We start from the raw sequence: 20,600 nt of genomic DNA, 5'->3' as shown, positions 1-20,600 counted from the left end.
AGAGAAGGTGAAGAGCTGCCAGCCAGCCACTGTGTCATTGAGGTAATTTATTCACTGTACTTTTTAAATTTTTAATTGTTGATAGACCTTTATTTATTTAGAGGTGGTGCCGAGAATTGGACCCAGGGCCTCACACGTGCTAGGCAAGTGCTCCACCGCTGAGCCACAAGCCCTTATTTTACTCTTTACATTTTGCTTTAACACAGAAGAGTTCTGGCCCCACACACCTCACAGGTGTGTCTGTGTAAGCCCAGGTGGGGAGGCAGGAGCTCTGGGTGCTGTTGACAGCTTTCCAGCAAGTTCCTCTGCTAAAGGAAAAAGACAAGAAATCAAGGGCTCACTCCATCACATCCTGCCCAGAGTTAGAGCAGGCAGTCCCCAAGGGAATGGCCGAAGGGCAGAGAGATGAGACTCAGTACTAACAAAAAGAGGAAAAATTCCCCCCAAAGAGATGATTTGAGCAGAATGACATGGTGTATGGAAACATGCCAGAGAGTTTTAAAAGGGAACTGACACAGGTATGGCTATCGCAACTTCCTGAGCACAACCGTAGTTTCGTCATTGGGTCCTACAACCTTTTTATGAGCAGAGGGTCACTTGAATAACTAGAGGGGAAACCTGGCTTTTCAGGAATGGATTCATATATGGGATATATGCTGTTATATAAAATTAGTAATGCGCCAGTTTAAAAAGATGAAATGGCGGATGGATGAGAACAATTGGGCATCCTCATATTATGCTGAAGCAGTGTGTTCTGGGCAGACTATTTCTAAAGGCGTGCAACTTTCAGTGGAGATTAAGGAAGTGAACATACCGCAAGCCTGCAGGCATTTAAACCCCCCTGACACAATCAGGATGACGCACTCACTAAGAAACTTGAAACCAGATAACCCATAATACTTGCTGTAGAAAATGCTCCAGCTTCCATAATTCTTTATTAAATATTCGACAAGTCGCATCACTTTTTACAATGACTTCATTTTGCCACATTACTCTTTTGCTGTCAGGAAAACAAGTGACGGTTTCTCTTTAGCTCTCAAGAAAGAAAAGCAAAAAGGACTTGTTCTTGAACAAAACTTTTCCTGTATCAAATTCAACCCTCTTTTAAAGCTATTCTGATTGTGAAAATGAGCATTATCCATAAGTTGTCTTTGAAAAAAAAATCAAGGTAATTGGTTTTATTTGACCAAATAGTACTCGGCTTCATTTTGAGGTGGGTTTATAATAAAGTTATGAAACATTGAGAATTCATTTGGAATGCTTGAAACACTTTTCACCTTAAAAGTCAGTTTTCAGGTTTCATTTGATAACAGATCCTGAATTAATAAATGACAGCGAATTAACATCTTCTTCCTAGGGTTCTCTCGGCTCTGAGCATCAGAATTCTCAGCATACAGCTTGGAGAAAACTGCAGAAGGGACTGAGCTCTCCCTTTTGAAACCGGATTACTCGTAGAGGTGTAAAAATGCTATACAAATATATACACATATATTTGGACAGCATATGTAGGTATACAGTTATGTTACATACAGAGTAGTAAGAACAACAAAGTCACACAAAATTAACATGAAGGGAACCATGACAATCTAGGTGAAATCAGTCCGGGTATGAGGGGTAGAATGGCTTATACGGGAACACAGGCTTCTGTCGATGCAGGTTATGGTCCTGAGAAAGGCTTTCGATGCACTGGTGCCAGGTCGAGAATGCAGTACACTAAGTGATGTCATTACTCCTTACAAACATAAAACCAGCAAAGATACATGCGCTTCAAACATGCATTGCTTTGAGGGCAACATCTTTAATACAGGAGAGATGTCAAAGGAGTGGTTTTCCTGGAAAATTCTGTACCAACAGAAAGCTACCCCTTTTCTTAGGAATCATTACACAGGCTCACATACTAAAGCTACAGCATTTTCTCACACACTGAAAATACTCTGGGGTGGAGTGTGCGTACGCAAGTGTATATACACCATTCATTAAGGCTTATATAAATTAAAAAAAAGTGGTCCAAAGTATATCACATTTTCTTCCCAGTTTTAAAAGCTAAAGTACTAAGTGGATTCTTTAAGTTTTTGTTTTTGAACACATCTCAGTCCTGAAATTGGCAGTTTTGACGTGACTTAGGTATTCCAATGCCTGAAGGAGACAGAGGTAGTACAAGATCTGGGGGCTCAGTGGGGAGCAGGGCAGGCAGTCACCCTGCACAGCAGCACCCCTACTGGCACATCAGAAAATGACTCCAGGCAGCATCTCCCCTCCCCACAGGGCAGCACAGGGGTGCTCAGTCTGGGTGAGGAAGGGAGAGGACAGGAAGTGGACAGTTAGTACAATGGGAAGGGACTGGAGAGCTGATGAACCCAAGCTCTCTTTGCAGACTTCAACATTTCTGAGATGATACACACAACAATCAGGAATATACAAGAGTCAATGATAAACAACTCCTCACTGTTAGAACAATTAGAAAGTTGCTGCATGTGACCCTGGCTTCTGAGAGTCAACTGGGATCCTGCAAGGTCAAAGAACAGGGGTACGAGATGCCTACACCACATTGAGAGATGTAGAAAGTGGTTCAAATATTTTGCACACCATTTTTTAGACTGTGCCACTGGGTCCTCACATGGGAAGAATAATTCATGTCAAGTTGCTTTCTCTCATCCACCATCTGAATTTAGGGACTGTTCTAAAGGGCTTTGGAAACAAAAAAAAATATAAGTTTGTCCCTTCCTGGTGATCTGTTAGAGGACTGGCTGCAGAAAAGTAAAGGACAGTCCATGTTTCAGAAAAACAAGGAAAGTGCACTGAGGTCAGACACATTGAGACAAATGTCTCCCATCGCCTGTTCCAGGGGCAGTGAGCGGAGAAGCAACACTCTCCGAAGCTAACAATGTTTGTGGACTTCCCAAATTCATCCAAAGGCCAACCAGGGGCAGGAACAGTAACACCCAGGATCCACAGGCAGCCAAGTGACACTCAGAGCCTTCCCGAACTCTAGCACTCACTTCTCAGCCCCGACAACCACCTTCTGCAGGGAGCCAGAGAAAGGGGTTATGGTGGTCACTGTGGCCTGGGAGCAAATGGGCAACAGGACCGTGAAGTGCAGAGCAGTGTGGCTGGTGGGATGAGGAGGACAGGCAGCACCAACCTCCTCCCCCAGGACAGCTGTTGGAGCAGGAAGGTCAGAGAATGACCCAGAAACCTGCTCTTCCTGCAGTGCATTCTCCACTGCTGCCTGGAATAGGCAACAGCAGACAAGATCTAGGAGAGATTTGGGGCCTTTAGGCAGAGAGAAACTTCACGAATAGCTGAGGACTAGTGATTGCATTTTCATTTAACCAAACAAAAACCAACCCCCAAATCCAGCAATGTTTAATTGTTAAAAATCGGAGGAGTATCAAGGGGTAGATAAACTAAAGTGCCATTCACAATTACCATCGTTCAAATAGTCTCAGGGGCATATTTCAATAATTCTTCTGTTCCTGGCTTAAAAATGATGAGAATAGTTTCTATTTTCCTATTTTCAATACCTGGGCTAGTTTGTTTTTAAAAAATAAAAATATTCACGAAATGCACACAGTTTATGAAATGACTGAAGAATCCCAGTTTTCACAGTAGAATCAGATTTCTCCTCCTATAATGACATGATCATTCTCAAAATTCATCCAAGGACCCTGCTCAACTCAAATGGCTTTTTTTTTTTTTTTTAAGATTACTATAACTTTGGACTAGGAGGGCAACAAAAAAGGGACCTTTACCACTGAGACATTTGTCATGTTGGTTTTATGGGAAAATTTCCCACCAAAAGGCAAAAAAAAAAAAAATGAGCAACATCATTTTTTATAATTACTTAGCATGTAAGTTTTCTGGTCACTCCTAGGTATTTTAAGCCACTCTGAACAGGAGCCAGCACTGAGCTCCACAGCAATCCACCTTCTATAACTTGAGGCCTCGGTGCTTCTTCGCAGCCACAGCCGCCCAGAGCATCTCACGTGCCATTCGGAGCTGTATAATTTGCATATGAGCAAATTCTTACACCAGAGCTCTTTCTTCTATTACAGAGACTTCAAAATCACATTTTGTCTTAAATATGCCTGCCAAGAGATCAAACCTCCAGTGCTCCCCAACACACACAAGTTAAAAGGGATGGTAGGACTACTGCACTCCCACGCTGTCTCAGACAGAGTCTCTAAACATGACAGAATTCTGCAACGAGACTTAAAAGTGGAAAAGAAGCAAACTGTGCACACACCCTCAATCCTCCGCCACCCCCAGTTTAGCAGCTTGACCTCAGTGGAGCAAACTGAGTCTCTGTTAATCTAGTGTACAACAGACACGACTTGGGTGGGACACGGTACTGAAGCATGCACCAGGTCGTAGGGAACAGAACTCGGTTCCATTAAGTGTATATTAAATAAATCCTTGTAGTAGAGTAGAAGTCACAAAACAATTGGAGAGGACAGGTCGGTAGGCTCAGCTTTTCATCCGGGTTTCTATACACCAGCAGCCAGATTCACAACTGATAGACATCGCACAGGAAAGATGTGTGCAGGGAGAAGAAATCATCGTCACACTTAACGTGTATGTTAAAAAACAAAAAATGGAACCAGATATGACCTCCGCGTAGTACATAAAGTGCCTTCAGAAATGGCGCAGTTAGAGCAGGAACCGGTTACTTTGCCGCCGTTGGCAAATGCACACCCGGAGGAGACAGAACGGATCTGGCTTCCGCAGTTTCGAATCAAGCAATGCCAAGTTTCATTCAAAATGTCTCTATGACAGACAGCAAAGGGGAAAATATAATAAAATGATGACTGTACAGCAAGGAAGGGTTAAGTAATTTCTCCAATGAGAAATGATAGTCCAACCCTGCCTCAAAATGTGTTATAGCACACACAATTACTTCTAAGGAATAATGGTGTGATTCCTTTCAAGTTAACACAAATGTCATGCTATGTTACAATTCTCTCAGCCTGTAGCTATTACCTATATTTGTACAAAAGAAAGTAATATCCACTTTATTTTCATTCTGAGTATGGAAAAATTATCATTATGCCTAACGCTATATTTGAAATTCTTTCAAAAGTACTTGTCTGTGGAAGGCTTTTGGACAAAAGTGAGCCTTCTAGTTCTAATAAAGTAGAGGGTGGGGGGTGTCAAAGTACTTCAAAAATAAAAATGTCATTAACATTAAGCTTGTTATGAAATTCAAATACAAAAAAAATATGCTCACTTTCCAAGTACATGAGACATCTTTAATTGTAATGAAATAAAATCTGAAAATCGGTCTAAATCATTTTAAAAAGTAAACATGAGTTGTAATACTATACCTGTGGAGTGATTAATTCCATTCATTGTCATTAGAAAGTATGCAAAATATTTATTAAGGGCTTTGCCTGCAGAGGCACAACATAAATAGAACAAGTCCTCCTGAAATGTAATTAGTGTACACATCAACCAGTTGAGGATTTGTGGTGGAAGTGGTGGGAACTCAAGCTGGGACTGGGTTCCCGCATCTGAACTCGGGCAGGGCCCGGGTGGAGGCCGGGCTCAGACAGCACGTGCAGTGGTCTCTGCCCCCTGCTCTGCAAAAGTCTGTTAGGCAAATGCAAAAGTGCAAGGGGAACTTGCTTGATGGACAGCCGAGTCAGAAGGCCTTAATCCACCCCTTCAAATCCCTGTGCGTTTTCCACGGCCATGAGAAGCTTCTCTCGTAAATCTTCAAAGGTTTCATATGGAGGTAAGTCAAGGCGATTAAAGCTGCAAAATGAACAAACAGTGTAGGTAGAAGGCCACCATTATCACCCTGTAGTTCCAACAGCACTTCCTAGATTTGGCTAACGGGGCAATTGGTATTTTCACAAGGGAATGAAAAGGTTTTAGCCCCAATTCTGAGTACGAAATAAATTCTAGCTATGAAACTGCCCAAACCAAACAAGCTATATAATTACCAAGGAGAAAAACACTTTTCTAATAGTCCATGAGACCTCTTCTAGAAGGAGCATTAATGCATGCTCCAGGGCTGGGGATGCAGCTAGGCTGTGCCCATTTCCAATGCTATCACTTATTCTCCACTAGGCCTGAGCCAAGTGCAGGTCTATGTACGGACTCCTCGACTTTCATCACAAGCCTTCAAGATGGGCAGAATGACCTCCAATCTGCAGATGTGTCCTGAAGCAGTGAGGCTCAGCCAAGGTGCTGTGGGTCCTACTCCTAGGAAAGCTGTGAACCCCAAAGCAGAGGCCAGGCTACTTGGGCTCCAGAATGCCAATGACAGGCTACCTCTGCTAACCAAAGGCAGACAAGCCAGTGAGGTTTGGAGAAAAGAGCTGTACTCTTTAGGACAGCCCCTACACATCAGGTGGCTTCAGTTGGGGGTGCTGCAAACCACCCTGGTGAGAATGAAGTCTTCAGACATGTGGATGGCCCCTGCAGGCATACTGTCTACTTGTTTACAGAACTGAGTTCAAATTCTGGCTTGACCACTTGCTAGCCATGTGACCTCTGGCAAATCACCTTACTTCTTTGGATCTGTCTGCTCATCTGTGAAAAGGGGAAATGGCTCATTGAGTGTTGGGAGGGTCAGATCTGAACACATGTCAGGTGGGCCTGGAGGGCAGAAAGTGTGACCAGTGTCATGGTTCACTCAGTAGATGATGGTGATCCGTGCTGTTATTCAATATTTACTGAATGTCTGCAGAATCGGTGTCTGTCGGGACCGCCGGTGTGAATCTGTCCTGAATGTGGCCACACACCCTGGCAGCGGCTCATGATCTTTCAAGGAGGGCTAACATTCGTGGAGTTGGCCTGTTTCAGTGCTGTGCACTGAGCCCTGGCACCACCCCACCCCCACCCCCCCTTAAGGAAGGTGATGCTTCTCCCCTGCTTTACAGAGGAGGAACTTGAGGCACAGGGAGGTGATGTAACCTGCCGCAGGCTGCCTCTGAAGCGCAGCCCTTGACCCACGCATAGCTGCCTCTACTGTGAGGGCCCACATCATTTGTGCTTAAAGCTGCCCCCACCCCATGCTGACCTGACTCCAAGTATAAACAGAGCCGCTTTGCAGGTTTTAAAAGCTAACCACTGATCAGCAGCAGCAGAAACAAAGGCATCTCCATGCTGGGCTCCACTAACCCTAAAATGTTTAACAAGCCCCACTCAGATTTCATAGCAGCTGGTAAACATTGAGAGTGCAACTCTGTACTTCCTAAATGGCACTTCTCAGAAAGGCACCAGAAAGTGCTTTCCACAGAACGTGGCTCTTTCACACCAGAGGCTCATGGTCCAGGGTCTGCAATTCCCATAGGGTCTGAAGACCCACTCTCAAGGATCCGTGAAGATTTTTTCCTTTTAAAAGAGGCCTATATGGGATTCGAGTTTAAGAAATACTGATATATGGAGAGAGGTGGTGGAGAGAGGTGGTGAAGAGAGGAGGATTAAGAGCCGAGATCTATCATGCTGCTGAGGTCTAAGCCTCAGTTTTCTTCTCTGTAAGAATGGGTCACCATGACCCAAGTCTTTGAACTGTGACAATTATGAGGGTCAGTCAGATCTGGTGTCTGGGACAATGCCTGGAAGGTGCTAGGTGCCAGTTACTGTTTAAGACTTGGCTTGGTCTGCCACAAGGGAGCTTATTGAGAGCCACAGCCAAAGGGGCCCCAGCAAACTTCCAGCTGCCGGCTGATGATTGGCTCACAGTGGCCCCAGCAACATCTAGCTGATTGGCTCCTCTGCGGTGATGTTCATTGGGCTGTTTCCCTGCCCTTCAGACTGCCAGCTGATGATTGGCTCACAGCGGCCCCAGCAACATCTAGCTGATTGGCTCCTCCACGGAGCTGCTCATTGGGGGACTTCTTTGGCTCCGCCCACACGACCCAGCCAATCAGCCTCAAGAGCAGGAGGATTGTGGGAGGTGGTGAGGCTTGTGTGGGTGAGAGGCTTGTGGGAAGCCGGTGGTGGCAGTTGGGCTCTGAGGGTTTTTTCCTGAGGAGCTGTTTTGTTTGGTGTTTTTAGTTCTAAAAATAAAGTTTGTTTCTTTTGACAAGTGGCTCCTGAATTGTGCCCAGCCAGACTGTGGCAGGAGCTGGGTGACAGGAGTCAGGCCCTGTCCTCAGCAGGCTGTAGCAGGCTAGGTGTGTGAACCAATGAGATCATGGATAGAAAGAGTCATTTTAAACCTCTGAGGAGCGACTGGCACAGAACAATGAACTGAAGCCCCACGAATGTCAGACACCTGAGAGGGGCATCCGAGGACCCTTCAGAGGGCCAGCTCTGTCAGCTCTGCTCACTCGGCTAAATCAGATTTTCAGTTTGCAGTCTGTGCATTTTATGTTCTCATGGAACATGGAAGAAATGAAACATGTCCATGGCGAATGTCACAGCAGAACCACTGCTAAGAAGTGGCCATAGAGTTCCTGTTCCCATCACCGGGGCCTGGCCGGAGGAAAGCCATTCAGACAGAGTACCACAGTCCTACTGGGAGCCAGCCCCTCGTCCTCGCTGGCCTGGTGAGGGCCAGCAGGAAGAGCTGTTTGCTGGCTTTACTTTCATGACACAGAGACCAGAAAAATCAGCTTTGGGAAGAGGCAGTTGGGCTCTCTTCCTCCTAGGTAACCTTTGCCCTTCCTAAGTCTACCTTTAAAAATATTTTTTCCTTAAAGTCCCACTGCTTAGGCCACATGCCACACCAACCAGGTCCTATTCTCTGCAAGCAGAAGCTTGGCATTGGTGTTTTTAACACCTTCTTTGTGGTTCCACTGCACAGCTAAGGTCAGCGGGTTGAATCGTGGCTCCGAAATTGAAAAGAAGTTCAACAGTCAGGTACCTGACCACGGGGTCACAGAGGGGCAGGGACTGAACAGGACAAGGGCTGTAACCACAGCAGTAGACATGGTGTAGTGAAGGGAGCTGGCTATTTGTAGCAGACCTGAGTTCAAATCCTGTGATTTGGGAATCTATGGACTGTGTATTTCTGAGCAAGTGTCCTAACACCTTGGGGAATGATCACAGTGTATCATGAGGTTGTCATCAAGAGGAAAATTGCCTGACCCATGGACAATGTTTCTGCCCAGTAATTTACTAATTTATAATATTCACCCTTACTGGTGCTTGAGACTGGGAGTTCTGCAGTTCCTGAGGATTGGCTCTGTAGGGCTGCCTTCCAAACCAAGGCTGTCAGAATCCAGAATGCTACCCTGGACTCTAATACTGTTAGGAATAAAAACTCTAGACTTAATCAAAACATGTTTCCCTAGAACAAAGGCTGAGAACCAGAACAATGACTGTTCTGGATATTCACCACTTTTAGGATGGACTCAGCTTGCTTCAAAAAGGCCCGACAGGCAGTGACCACACTCACTTCATTCAGAGAGTCATATGAATGGTATGAACGGAAAAGACATTCTTTTCCATACAGAAGGAAAATACCTTTCACAGCCAATGTTTTACAGGTCCACTTTTATGACTCTCCCTTATCAGGCCCCTCCCTTTAAAGAAGCAGCTTCCTGTAAGTACGTGGAAGAAGACTTTACCTGAACCAGGAGACATGCTTTACAAGGCTGGTGAGATTTATCTGGCAATAAGGAAGGGAAGAGAAGACACGTGTGTCTGTGGAGCGTCTGTGGCTCATGTAAGTCCAGTGTGGTCAGTGCAGACTGGAAGCCCTGCTGCTTGTGACAGCGGCAGGCCATGCTGCTCACTACTTCCAAGAGGCCCACACCCCTGCTTTCTAAGGAGCAAGAGTGAAAAGCCTAAGCAGAAAAACCAACACAGGGACACGAGCTCGGATTAGCAAGAGTCTCCATTTGTGGTTTCACAAACCCACTGGGCCAAGTCTGTGTGGGTGCTGTGTAACTCTTCCAAGGAAACAACGGAGGCCTCCTTCCTACCTGCAGCTTGACAGGGCCTCCTAAGGGTGTGGGGTGCCACTCCTTGCCACCCTGGGCCATGGGCCACCTACAGATCTCTTAACACTCTTTCAGCCATGATCTCAGTCAATTCTGGGGGGTCATGGGCTACTAACATACACAGAAGGCCTTTTGAAATCAAGGCTTCTATAGGAAACTTTAACCTAAGTTCCGAATGACCTATTTAAGGTAGAAGCAAAACCCAGCCCTGTTGACAGGCTCACAGCTGCCACACACCTAAATGGTGAAAAGTGAAATCTCTGATCCCTAGAATAGTCAGGGAGGGGGGGGGGTCTGGAGGGGGTCCTGAGGAATGGAGGCCTTGGCCCTTTATGTGCAAACATTCTGGGTGGAATCAGACCCTGCCTTCCAGTTCTGTCGGTGTTTACTGCAGTTTATGTTCTCATCACGACACTGACATTTCGCTCTGAGCTCTTTCTGGGTAGGAAGTGCAGCACTCTTCCTCTAGGCTGGCGTCACGCAGCCGAGTGTGCAGCACACTGTGGGCTGACACTCCAGCACTGGGTCACTTACCATGTGTGAGCTCTGGGCAGCTTTTCAGGACTGCCCCATTGCTCTATTGTAAACAGCTGAGGACCATTGGAACCTGGACAGGAAAGAACAAGACATGTCAGCAGGGCCTGTGGCAGCAGGACAGAGCCGCAGGGATACTCAGAGAAGAGGGAAGACGGGAGGACAGTGGCCACTGCTGCGGCAGGGCTTGGGGTGACTCCTGTGAGACCACCTTTTGCAGGGGTATAGTACCTTATGGTGGGAGGCATGGGAGTGGCACAAGCTCATGGTACAGACTCAACTGCACCTGCCAGATGGAACTGCCCCAGGTGCAAGCGGCATAGCAACACCTGCCAGGGCAACAGCTGTAGCCCTTGCACTGGGCCCAGCAGGTAGATCTACAGCTGCTTTTGGGGAAATTAATGAATGTGAGCTTCAACATGCAGTAGGAAGAGTGATTTCTTTCAAGTGAGCACTGAGGAATTTCGCCCCCTGGAGGTGAGGCGTCCTTGAGAGGATCACCTGGTGATTCTGGAACCACATGGGTGGGTAGGGGAAACCTTGTTTTTAAAGATATACTAAAAAAACTAAACTAGAAAAAAAAAAAAAGGAAAAGAAAAAACTATGGTTCTCTTTGCAAACTGTCCCTTTCCTGAGGTAGAAGCACCTGTCTGTGTCTACACAGGACCCTATGAAACCCATATGAGCATGCAGACCTGACAGGGCTTCCTAGCCTTGGCAGAGGCCTCGGGGGGCAGAGTGTCCTGGCCCACAGGAGACATGGGGCTAGAACCCCACAGGAGAACTGGATCTAGGCATGGTGCTCACCATAAAGTTCAGCAAATCCATTCATGGGTACTCGGGATGTCCCTGTGACAAACTGCAGTAACCGGATCCGCTTCTCTGCATCCATCAGAAGCACAGCCTATGAACAGAGGCAGAAGGCCATCATGTCCCCATGTGACATGCAGCACATGCTGCTGGAATGCGGGCAGGCAAATTTAATCTTATTTATATTGCCATAGAAGAAGACCTAGACAGTTGACCCTGAAAACAGTCAGTATTTTTATTTATTTATTTTTTAAATGGCTGCCACAATTCCAGCCTCTCTAATCTTAGTGACTGATCACCAGGCCTTTCTTCTTCTGCCAAGAGGCCAAAATAAATGATATAAAAAGCAAACTCTTTGATGGCATCCAGCTCAGGTTTCTGAGTTTGAGGCTTGCCAGCTCCCTCAAGGCCAATTATAAATATATAATGTTCCAGAATGGTCTACACAAGGGGAACCCAGGTGATGAGATAGGATTGCAGACTGCAAATTCCCCAAAGATAACATTTTATGAAAAGAAGGCAAAACAGAGGCCAAAATAGGTCTCTAAAGCCATCTGTGAGAGTTTCATATCTGGATGTTGCTTGAACTGCTATTAAAAAAAACATATGAGGATTGGGGTGGTGGCTCAGTGGCAGAGCGCTTGCCTTGCACATGTGAGGCACTACATAAAAATAAACAAAATAAAGATACCATATCCATGTATAACTAAAAAATAAAAAATAAAAAAGTCATAGGTGACTGAGACTTAATCTAGGATTTGAAATTGTTTTATCTTCTCCCCATACGTCTGCTGGCACTTAAAAAATAAAAATAATTTATAATTAATAGAAATAATTACTGATAGAAATAATATTAATGACAAATAATTTCTAATTTTTTAAACTTTAGAAATTAAAATGTTAGATAATCTGTTTAAATTTAATCAGTCTTTTTTTGGTGGGGGGTGGGGTAGGTTTTTTTTTTTTTTTTTTAAAGTTAATTTTCCATCTCTCTGAACAAATCCATTTCTATTTCACTTCTCTCCTGAGCCGAACAGGATGCAAACGTTGGCCCTAAGATAGTAAATCAATTTTCATTTGCATTTTTGGTTGAGAGATGTAAAGATCCAAATTGGAACTAGTTTAAAAAAACAAAACGAAACTGAGAAAACGGTTTCTTCACAGAAAACGGCGTCTTGGACAAGTCAGCCCTGACAGTGAGTTTATACCCTGAGAAAGCTCATTCGGGTTTCCACTTCTGAGGCCCTAGTTTCACAGTACTCTGGAGACCACTGAACTCCTTTTCTTACTCAATGGATTCCTCAAAAAAAAAAAAAAAGTTGCTTTAACAGGTGGTCAAGGAAGGACAGTGGCCTTTCATGAGGATTCAAATCTCATGCTGTATATTATAGAAATTCTAGACAGGGCTCTTCCCTCCCTAATGGTCCTAGTCCAAGCAGACCCTAGCATCCAGCATCAGTCCTAAAGTCAGGCCAGATGAGAGAGCCCGCTGGTGAGCCTTCTGCCCCAACTCGGTGGAGCAGGGCCTGGGCGCACTGGGCTTACCTTCCAGAACCACTGAATGACGGGGTGGTTTGGGCAGTAGCCATTCTTGTAAATAGAATGCTGTCTCCAGTCGTTCACATCGACGTCACCGAGGCCGCACATGAGCAACTGTTAAGGAAATTGACCAGATGTAAGGAAGGCAGGACATGAAAGCTAAACACATCATACACTAGGAAATTACCCTTTTGTCGCTGTAGAAAGCGAGTGTTAGTGACTCATGAAAACCAATGAATGCAGATTCGTGTTCCAAACTTTCCCTGCCACACTGGGTCACAGAGACAGCACAGATAATGAGGGTGATTTGATTCTAACCCTCACACAAGGCCATGGCATTTCACACAGGGATTAAGGACACCACATCAGTCACCTTCCTCCTCCCCCAAACTCAAGCACAAGGATGTTTAACCACCCTGTTAGCATAGGCACATTACCTAGCTGTCTCCTTGAGAGGTTATTCGTCTGAATATGTGAAACTTTCCTTACCCACCCCCAAATTAGTATGGATGACAGCAAGAACTCATCTTCCTCAGATTGATTAAATCAGGTGAGGTCGATTGGCCTCACCCATCCAGAGGCCCATGGAGCACAGACGTGTAATGAGGCAGGCTGTCTAAGGTTTGCTTTGCCTATCATGTCTCTCTCCAGGAAAGGTTTATCAGAGACTAATGAATATGATTCTTCCTGCAGAGAGACTAGAATAAAACAGAGATCTACACCCAAAGCCTGAAAACTGAGTTCCTAGGCCTGACTGGGCTCACACCTTGCTGGGTCCACCTGTGAGGTGACTCACTTCTCCCTGCCTCAAAGACTCCACCTGCAGAATTCCAGGCTCACAGGGCATGGTTTCTATGACACCATTAATCTTGAGGTCTTCACTTTTAAGGTAAAAGTACAGAAAGCCAGTCCACTGATGTGTCCTGGACAATGGCCGAGTGCCATCACCAGCTTGGCAACAGACACAACCGCCTTCCCTCCTCCTGTTTCTCTCAACAACAAAGGGCAAGATATTCCTTGGGTTTTCAAGTTGCCCTCTTTCACCTACACCAACAGCAAGAAGCTAAGAGGGACACTCATCAAAATACCATTGCTGTTTTTCCTTAGTCCACATAAATTATGTCAAGTTCAAGGAAATCTCTGTTCTACAATCTCCAGGAAATGCTCACAGCCCAGTCTGTGCTCAAGTTCCCCATTTATTACCATGGTGGAGATGGAGAGGCAGGCGGGATACCGGGCCAGCCTGGCCTTGAAAGCAGGGTGCTGCTATAAACCAGTTTTTCTCTCCTGGTGCCACGAACCCAACCCAGCTCAGTGGGGACGTTCCACAGCTGCCCGCTCATGGGCATGGGCGCTATGGTTGATGACTTTTTCTATCCATTAGTCCCACATCAGATAATGAAGCGCAAAATAGAATTTATCTCAACTTCCTCGGTAGGTCATGACAGATTAGAGAATAGTAAAATATCATTTGTAATGAGAGATGATATTTAAAAATTATTTTACATAAAATGTTTGTAATACAAACCTCCAGCTCATTTTCATCAAAAATTTTAATCAAATCGATTGGAAGCAATTCTGTGAATCCCTGAAAGGAAAAAAAGAAAAGAAAATCACCCTAAACACCTTTTTTTACTCGAAAAAGACCCATTTTACAGAAAACATAAGCTCTTTTTGGTTACTTAGGTAAAACTCATTCCTTATTGATGATTCTTACGTCAGTGACAGTATCTAGTTAACCATAGTTCCCATACAAACTGCAAAGTCACAACACAAATTTTTTCCCCAAGTCACGGAGTCTAGAAGGTTCTGGTAGTTAATATTTAAAACCCTATGATGACATGGGACACTGCAGGCAGGTGAATTGCAAAAGCCATTTATGACACAGCCATTGTGAGCCAGAGAGTACAAGCCATGGACACACAAGAAACACATTTAAAAATAACGGAGGCATAGAGATGAAGCACAAGAGGGGAGAGGTGGGGGTGTGCAGACTGGTCTGCTGTCTATGCCGGGCACACCCCCACCTCTGAGCAGTGGCGTGAGGCAACACCAGCCTCTCTGCGCTGGGAGGAAGTTGGGCTCCCAGAGGGTAGACCCCGTGGTGGGGCCTGGGAATCTGTGTCCTGGGGTTTCTTATTTAAATAAAGTCTGAAATGTGCCCCTGTCAAGACTGTCCTCACATTTTATGTCCCTGGAGACCTTAAGTTTTGTGTCCTGCCCCGTGAGGACTTCCTTACTCCTGAGCAGGTACTGAGCTAGGGTTGGCTGAAGAGCTCTGCCACCAAGAGAGCCGCATCTGTTCCTGGAAATTATGTGCGGTTGGAGCTTTCTTCTATTGTCTTTTTACTAAATAAAAATATTTTTTAGTTTTACATGGATACAATACTTTATTTTGTTTATTTCCATGTGGTGCTGAGGATTGACCCCACATGTGTGAGGCAAGTGCTCTGCCACTGAGCCACAACCTCAGCCCTCTTCTACTGTCTTTTAAACAACTAACGCTCAGATTTAAAAAAGGATTTCACTTTTGGTTAACATGAAACATCTCTTACAGACAGGAACCCCTCAGCTTCTGCTAGGGGATCTTCAGAAGGGGCCTGGTAACAACCCCAGCATTGAGCACTGGGATCTGGCAGGTGCCTGCTTCCTTCCTTCCCAGGGTGGAAGTGGGCACAGGTACCAGATAAGACCCCACTGACAAAAATGTGCCACCCGTGTCCCTGAATAGGAGGGCATCCCTGAGGAATTTTAAGACAGGCATAAAGAAGGGCACAGCCAACAAAGGGGAACACAATGTCCCAGGAAGGAATGGCTTGATGGGGAAATCGCCCTGCACATGTTCAACCCAAGTCCTCAAGCTACTTAGACTATGGCAACACAGTAGTAGGTAGACTCCTTGTGGGTGCCGCCTGACACTTCTAGATGATGGCTCTAGCTCAAGGGTGTAAAAAGTCTTCTTGAAGCAGTTAAAGCAAATTGAAAAATCAGAGAAGCAAAGCAAGAGAACACTTAAAAAAAAATGGCGCCACACTACTGAATACCCTCATCCTGGAGACTGGTCAAGGTGTGAGGTGGGCAGGATGGCCTTCCTTGGGGTGTCCCCACCCTCCCAGTGACTCAGTGCATGGTCAGCTCCAGCAAACCTGCAGGAGACCAGCCAAACTCCCTCAACCAGGACGTGAGGAGCACTCACCTCCAAGAAGGCGTTCATTTGCTTCTGGACCCTGTTCACAAATCTCCACTGGATGACTAAGCTGCAGAAGAAAAGGGCACATACTCAGCCATCTCCCTCATGGCCAGTGTTTGCTGCCGTTTTACAATGGGGACTGTTGCTCCTTAGGCAGGGAAAGGGACAGAAACCTTTGTAACAGTGGGGCAAAAGGGGTCTGCTGTTGTGCACCCACTGTTGATTCAGGAATCTGTTCAAGAAGCACCGAGATACTCATGAAGAATATAAAATCCCACTGAGGATTTCCAAAGCATAACCGACCCCCACCCCAACCAACCTTACTTGATCAAATCAAATGTCACCGATATGTGAAGAAGGGAGAAAAGATCATGAGGGACAAACACATAGGTATGTGTGTACCATACACACATAACCACACACCCACGTGCATAAATACAGATGTGCTTTTGTAGAGGGAGTACATTATCATGTGCACCAATCCTCTAATACCAAAATTTGGAGGAGGAACTGGAAGACTCTCAAAGTAACTGAAATTTATTTAAACCATTTTCCCTGTGACAGTGTTCTGGGCAGAACTGATCACAAAGCAAATCCACTCTGGATTTCATTAAAGACATTTTGTCCTCACACAGGGCTGGTAACACACAGCAATGGCCCCTGAGAAGCTGCCTGCATATCCCATGCTCAGTCACTGCTTATAAAACTGGGCTGCAGCGAGTCATCAGCCCAACACCACCTTCTAGTACCAGAGAGCAGGGCCAGGGAGCAGTTACAGATTTCGATCGCACTTTTTTTTTTTCCCCCAGTGAAGCTAGCTGAAACTCTGGCCAAGCCCTAGCTCTCACCACATTTGAACTCCAGGATAATTTTCTGCAAAGAGTGATGTACCACACACACACACACGTCAGACTCCTCAAACTTCAGGTCTTAGTGTCGTGGGCTGGAGCATTTTTAAAAAAACTATTCACCATCTGTACTTTCCCAAGGAAGACAATGGTGTTACCTGCTAAAGCTGTCTAAGATCAGAACAAGTATGCCAATTAATGGGGACAGGGAAGAGCTGTCTCATTTTCTAGTTTATTAAGCACAACAAGGTTTCAACTTGAGAGCAGAGAAGCCTGTTGTGGGATGGTTCCCGTCTCTGGGTTTCCTAGTAGAGACTGAAACACTATTTCTTCCTAATCAGGAAGCACAGGTTTTCTTTGCAGATCATAGTTAAAGATGCTGAGACTCTCAGACCACGGTTTCAATGCAAGCCCCTTGATCAACTTCAGGTGAGAAGAAGAATGGAGGGCACCAGCTTGTTGAAACACAGGAGTGCTGTACACAAAACAAACTCAGGCCACTGCTGTGACCCACAGATGGTGGAAACTAGGGCCCCAGAACCAAATGCTGCTGCACTGACCTCATCCCTGCACCTGGCAGCCTGGAGATCCTTGGAAGAGCCCAGAATGGTGTGTTTGAACCACACAGTGATACCCAAAATGACAATGTAACATACCCAACCAAAAGACCTTCTGCCTCGTACAAATGACCTAGGACTGCTTAAGACTGGACTTCCAGGAGAATTTAAGATTATTCTACCAAACCAGAGAGACTAGGTTAAGAATATTACAAATATTAGAAGCATTTCATTATGCTTATGCATGTGAAATTCTTCCGAATCCATTCTAATTATTTTCCTAAGTTTTCATTTTGAAAAAGAAACCAAGAGAGAGAAAATATTTTATCTCTGGTAGTTGCTTATTTTACCTAATTAGTTCCTGCCACTGGGTTCCACTGTTGCAATTCTAAATTTTAGATGATACCCATATACTCCAAAAAAAAAAAAAAAAAGATATTTGTCATCTCTCTCAACAATTACACCCTTTCTCCCTGCTCTCTCCTTGATAGCAGAGCTCACTGAAGTCACAAGACAAAAATCTCCTTTCCATATTCAACATCCCACATTCAACCAGCCCAGGTCAAAAGGAGCTCATATTGTGCAAAGTGACTAAAGACCAACTGAACACACATGAGCTGTTTTGGCAGTGGATGTCAACCAACTATGTTCTTCAATTTATTACCAGAAATATTTGTAAATATAGGTATACGTACTCAATATATTCCCTTTTGTTTTCATTTGTTACCATTATCTCGGACCCATTGGGCTTCAAATCCACTTGGTATGTCTGTAATCAAAGAAAGAACAATCACCATAATGAAGTTATTTTGTGTATTAAATAATATTTTGCTATAAAAGAAAAAAATTATTCAAAAATATTTCCCAGAAAATGGGCTCTGTGTGTATGAGAATGTCTAATGAGGCTTTGAAACTGCTGAGACGTTACACAGTTAAAGACGTTATCATTGATGGCAAATTATTTTATGGTTTTAATTATCCTTCATACATTAGCAACAATGGAGAAGAGCAACATTGTTCATCTGCTATTCATTGAGAAATTAATTATGTTGAAAAGAAAAAAGGACAGAGTGCATGCATCAAAACCAGAGAGATCCAAATTCTAATGCATTCTGTTTGTTTCTAGAAATTAGATTTTATAAGAAAAAAGGATGCATGGAATTTATTGCATTAAAAAAAGGATGCATGGAATTTATTGCAAAGAGGCAAAAGACAGGGACTTTAAAATAAGAACACAGGGAAGAAAGCAGCTTGAAAAGCCAGGCTGCAGACAGTTATTTGCACTAGGACACTTCTTGCTCTCTGCCCCACGGTGCTCTCCCTCAGAGCAACCCTGGATGAGGGAACAAAGCTGTTGACATCAAGCCATCCCGTTTCTAATCGGTGTTGACCCAGCCCTGGCTTCATGTCAGTACATATGATGCAAGACCTAGCACAAGAGAAGAGAGGAAGACGCCTTTCATTTAAAAATAAAATGTTCATTCTCACTGGAGGAATTTTCAAACAAAGAAGGTGGAAAAAAACTTACCCCCACCAACTCCCCTGCTAAAAGACAGCCACAAGGATATTTCCGGGGGATCTCCTTCTCCACCCACCCAGCTGTAGGACAGAGTCATCAAGCCTGCAGGAAGCTTTCCATAGCAGGTATCTGAGTTCTAGCCATAAGAGGGACAGGACTCTGGTGTGTACACGGATCTTTGCCCCAGCCGTCTTCCCACCCTGCCCTGCACACCCAGTCTTGTCTCCCAGTCTTTTCTGTCTCAATTTTCACTCCTGTTCACATGGGGGTGGCATCGTCAATCGCATCCATCATTGTATTTTTTTCCTTTTCCCTCTTCCTCTGGGAAGGGATCTCACTTTTCCACCACATGACTGAATTCCATTTTCTATAGTGAATTCAACTTTTGGCTTGATGCAGATTCTAACTCTGTTCATTTTCCTCAAACCCTTCCAATGGCTCCACCTTCCTTTCCTGCTGCTGCCCTCCAGCTCCTGCCCTGTGGGGGACACCATTTCTCACCTGGACAATGGTGTAGGCATATTTCCTGGAAAACATTTCCAGTTTTTTTTTTTTTTTTTTAAGATCTGTGGACAGTGTTCATTTATACCTTCTGTACTCGTTTTTAGTGTCATATTGATTTTTCTTTTTTCTCCATTTAGTCCTCCTCTAAGGTTGCCTGCTGTTCCCTTCAGGAATGGAGGTTTTCTACCCGACCCACACCACTGACAGGTTAATAATCCAAGCCCACCACTTGATACAGGGCAGGCTTTCAGGGCAGCTCAGCTCTCCCGAGACAGACTCTTCCCCAGCTCTGGAACAGTCTAGGCAGGGAGCGTAAACAACACCCACAATCCCTGGGCTAACACTCCTTCCAGGACTCACCCTTCCCTTGCTCTGCTTACAGGGGCCCCCAGGAGGCCTCTGGAGTTATGAATTCCAGGGTGCTACTGAATGAGAGGGTCAGCCACAGACATGGGGGTACCTCTCTGCTGCCTCCCAAGCAGCACCCTGCATGACTCAGGAAGGTGCACCTCTTCTCCCAGCTCACTGCAGGCAGCTCACTGAGGTCAAACCCTTCGTCTCACATTTGACTGCCCCTTAGCCCAAGCCAAAAAGGAACTCATACTGCTGAAAACTGACCAACGAAGTTACGTCCCTAGGAGGAGCCTGAGCTACTGAGTGTGGGGACATGGTTTTCCCTAACTGCTGGCAAAGTCCAATTGGTCCAATTCTTTTGTGAGGTAATTTGGCAGTAGGCATCAAGATTTATGTGTGTGTATGTAATTATATATATATATATATATAATGTTTTTTTCCTAATAAGTGTGTTTTTTGGAATTTATATCAAAGGGGAAATTAATCAAGAATATAAATGTACATTCCAAGATTACATAGCTTGCATGATTATCCCAGGATTATATGTTCATATAGTAAATACTGATGAAGGCTAAATGCCTTCCAACAGGACATGGTTAAAAATATATGGTACATCTAAAAAAAAAAATGGAAAGTGTAGCCCTTAACATGACATAGATTAATATTTACTGACATGGAAAGTTATCTGTGATACACTATGTTAAACACTATGGGCACGGTACAATTTCACTTCCATAAAAATGAACAGAAACAAAACTCATCTGTGTGCTTACAGAGAATAATTTTAGAAGATACAAATCAAAATTTTCACCATGATTTTTCTTGAGATATTGGAGATAATTTATA

The 20,600-nt window shown here is 44.7% G+C and overlaps 2 protein-coding genes across 11 annotated transcripts in view; one reads left to right on the top strand and one right to left on the bottom strand.

Annotated features, from left to right (window-relative positions):
- ALPK2 (alpha kinase 2) overlaps window positions 1-5,215 on the top strand; it is a 175,970-nt gene extending 170,755 nt beyond the window's left edge. Inside the window, exon 13 of the mRNA XM_081263094.1 lies at window positions 1,358-5,215. Coding sequence (XP_081119220.1) covers window positions 1,358-1,424 — 67 coding nt within the window. The 3' untranslated portion in view covers window positions 1,425-5,215. The remainder of the gene's footprint in view (window positions 1-1,357) is intronic.
- Window positions 5,216-5,359: 144 nt separating this feature from the next.
- Window positions 5,360-20,600, bottom strand: part of NEDD4L (NEDD4 like E3 ubiquitin protein ligase) — a 303,382-nt gene continuing 288,141 nt past the window's right edge. For all 10 annotated transcript variants that reach the window (XM_081263107.1, XM_081263099.1, XM_081263098.1 and 7 more), the window contains 7 exons: window positions 18,073-18,146; window positions 15,979-16,039; window positions 14,311-14,370; window positions 12,789-12,896; window positions 11,241-11,337; window positions 10,434-10,506; window positions 5,360-5,754 (listed from right to left, as the gene is read on the bottom strand). In XM_081263107.1, the coding sequence (XP_081119233.1) occupies window positions 5,652-5,754; window positions 10,434-10,506; window positions 11,241-11,337; window positions 12,789-12,896; window positions 14,311-14,370; window positions 15,979-16,039; window positions 18,073-18,146 (576 nt within the window). In that variant the 3' untranslated portion in view covers window positions 5,360-5,651. The remainder of the gene's footprint in view (window positions 5,755-10,433; window positions 10,507-11,240; window positions 11,338-12,788; window positions 12,897-14,310; window positions 14,371-15,978; window positions 16,040-18,072; window positions 18,147-20,600) is intronic.

The sequence above is a fragment of the Spermophilus citellus genome (assembly GCF_964194105.1).
Source record: "Spermophilus citellus genome assembly, chromosome: 12".
In the NCBI taxonomy this organism is placed as follows: domain Eukaryota; kingdom Metazoa; phylum Chordata; class Mammalia; order Rodentia; family Sciuridae; genus Spermophilus; species Spermophilus citellus.
This window is presented reverse-complemented; position numbering and strand designations above follow the sequence as displayed.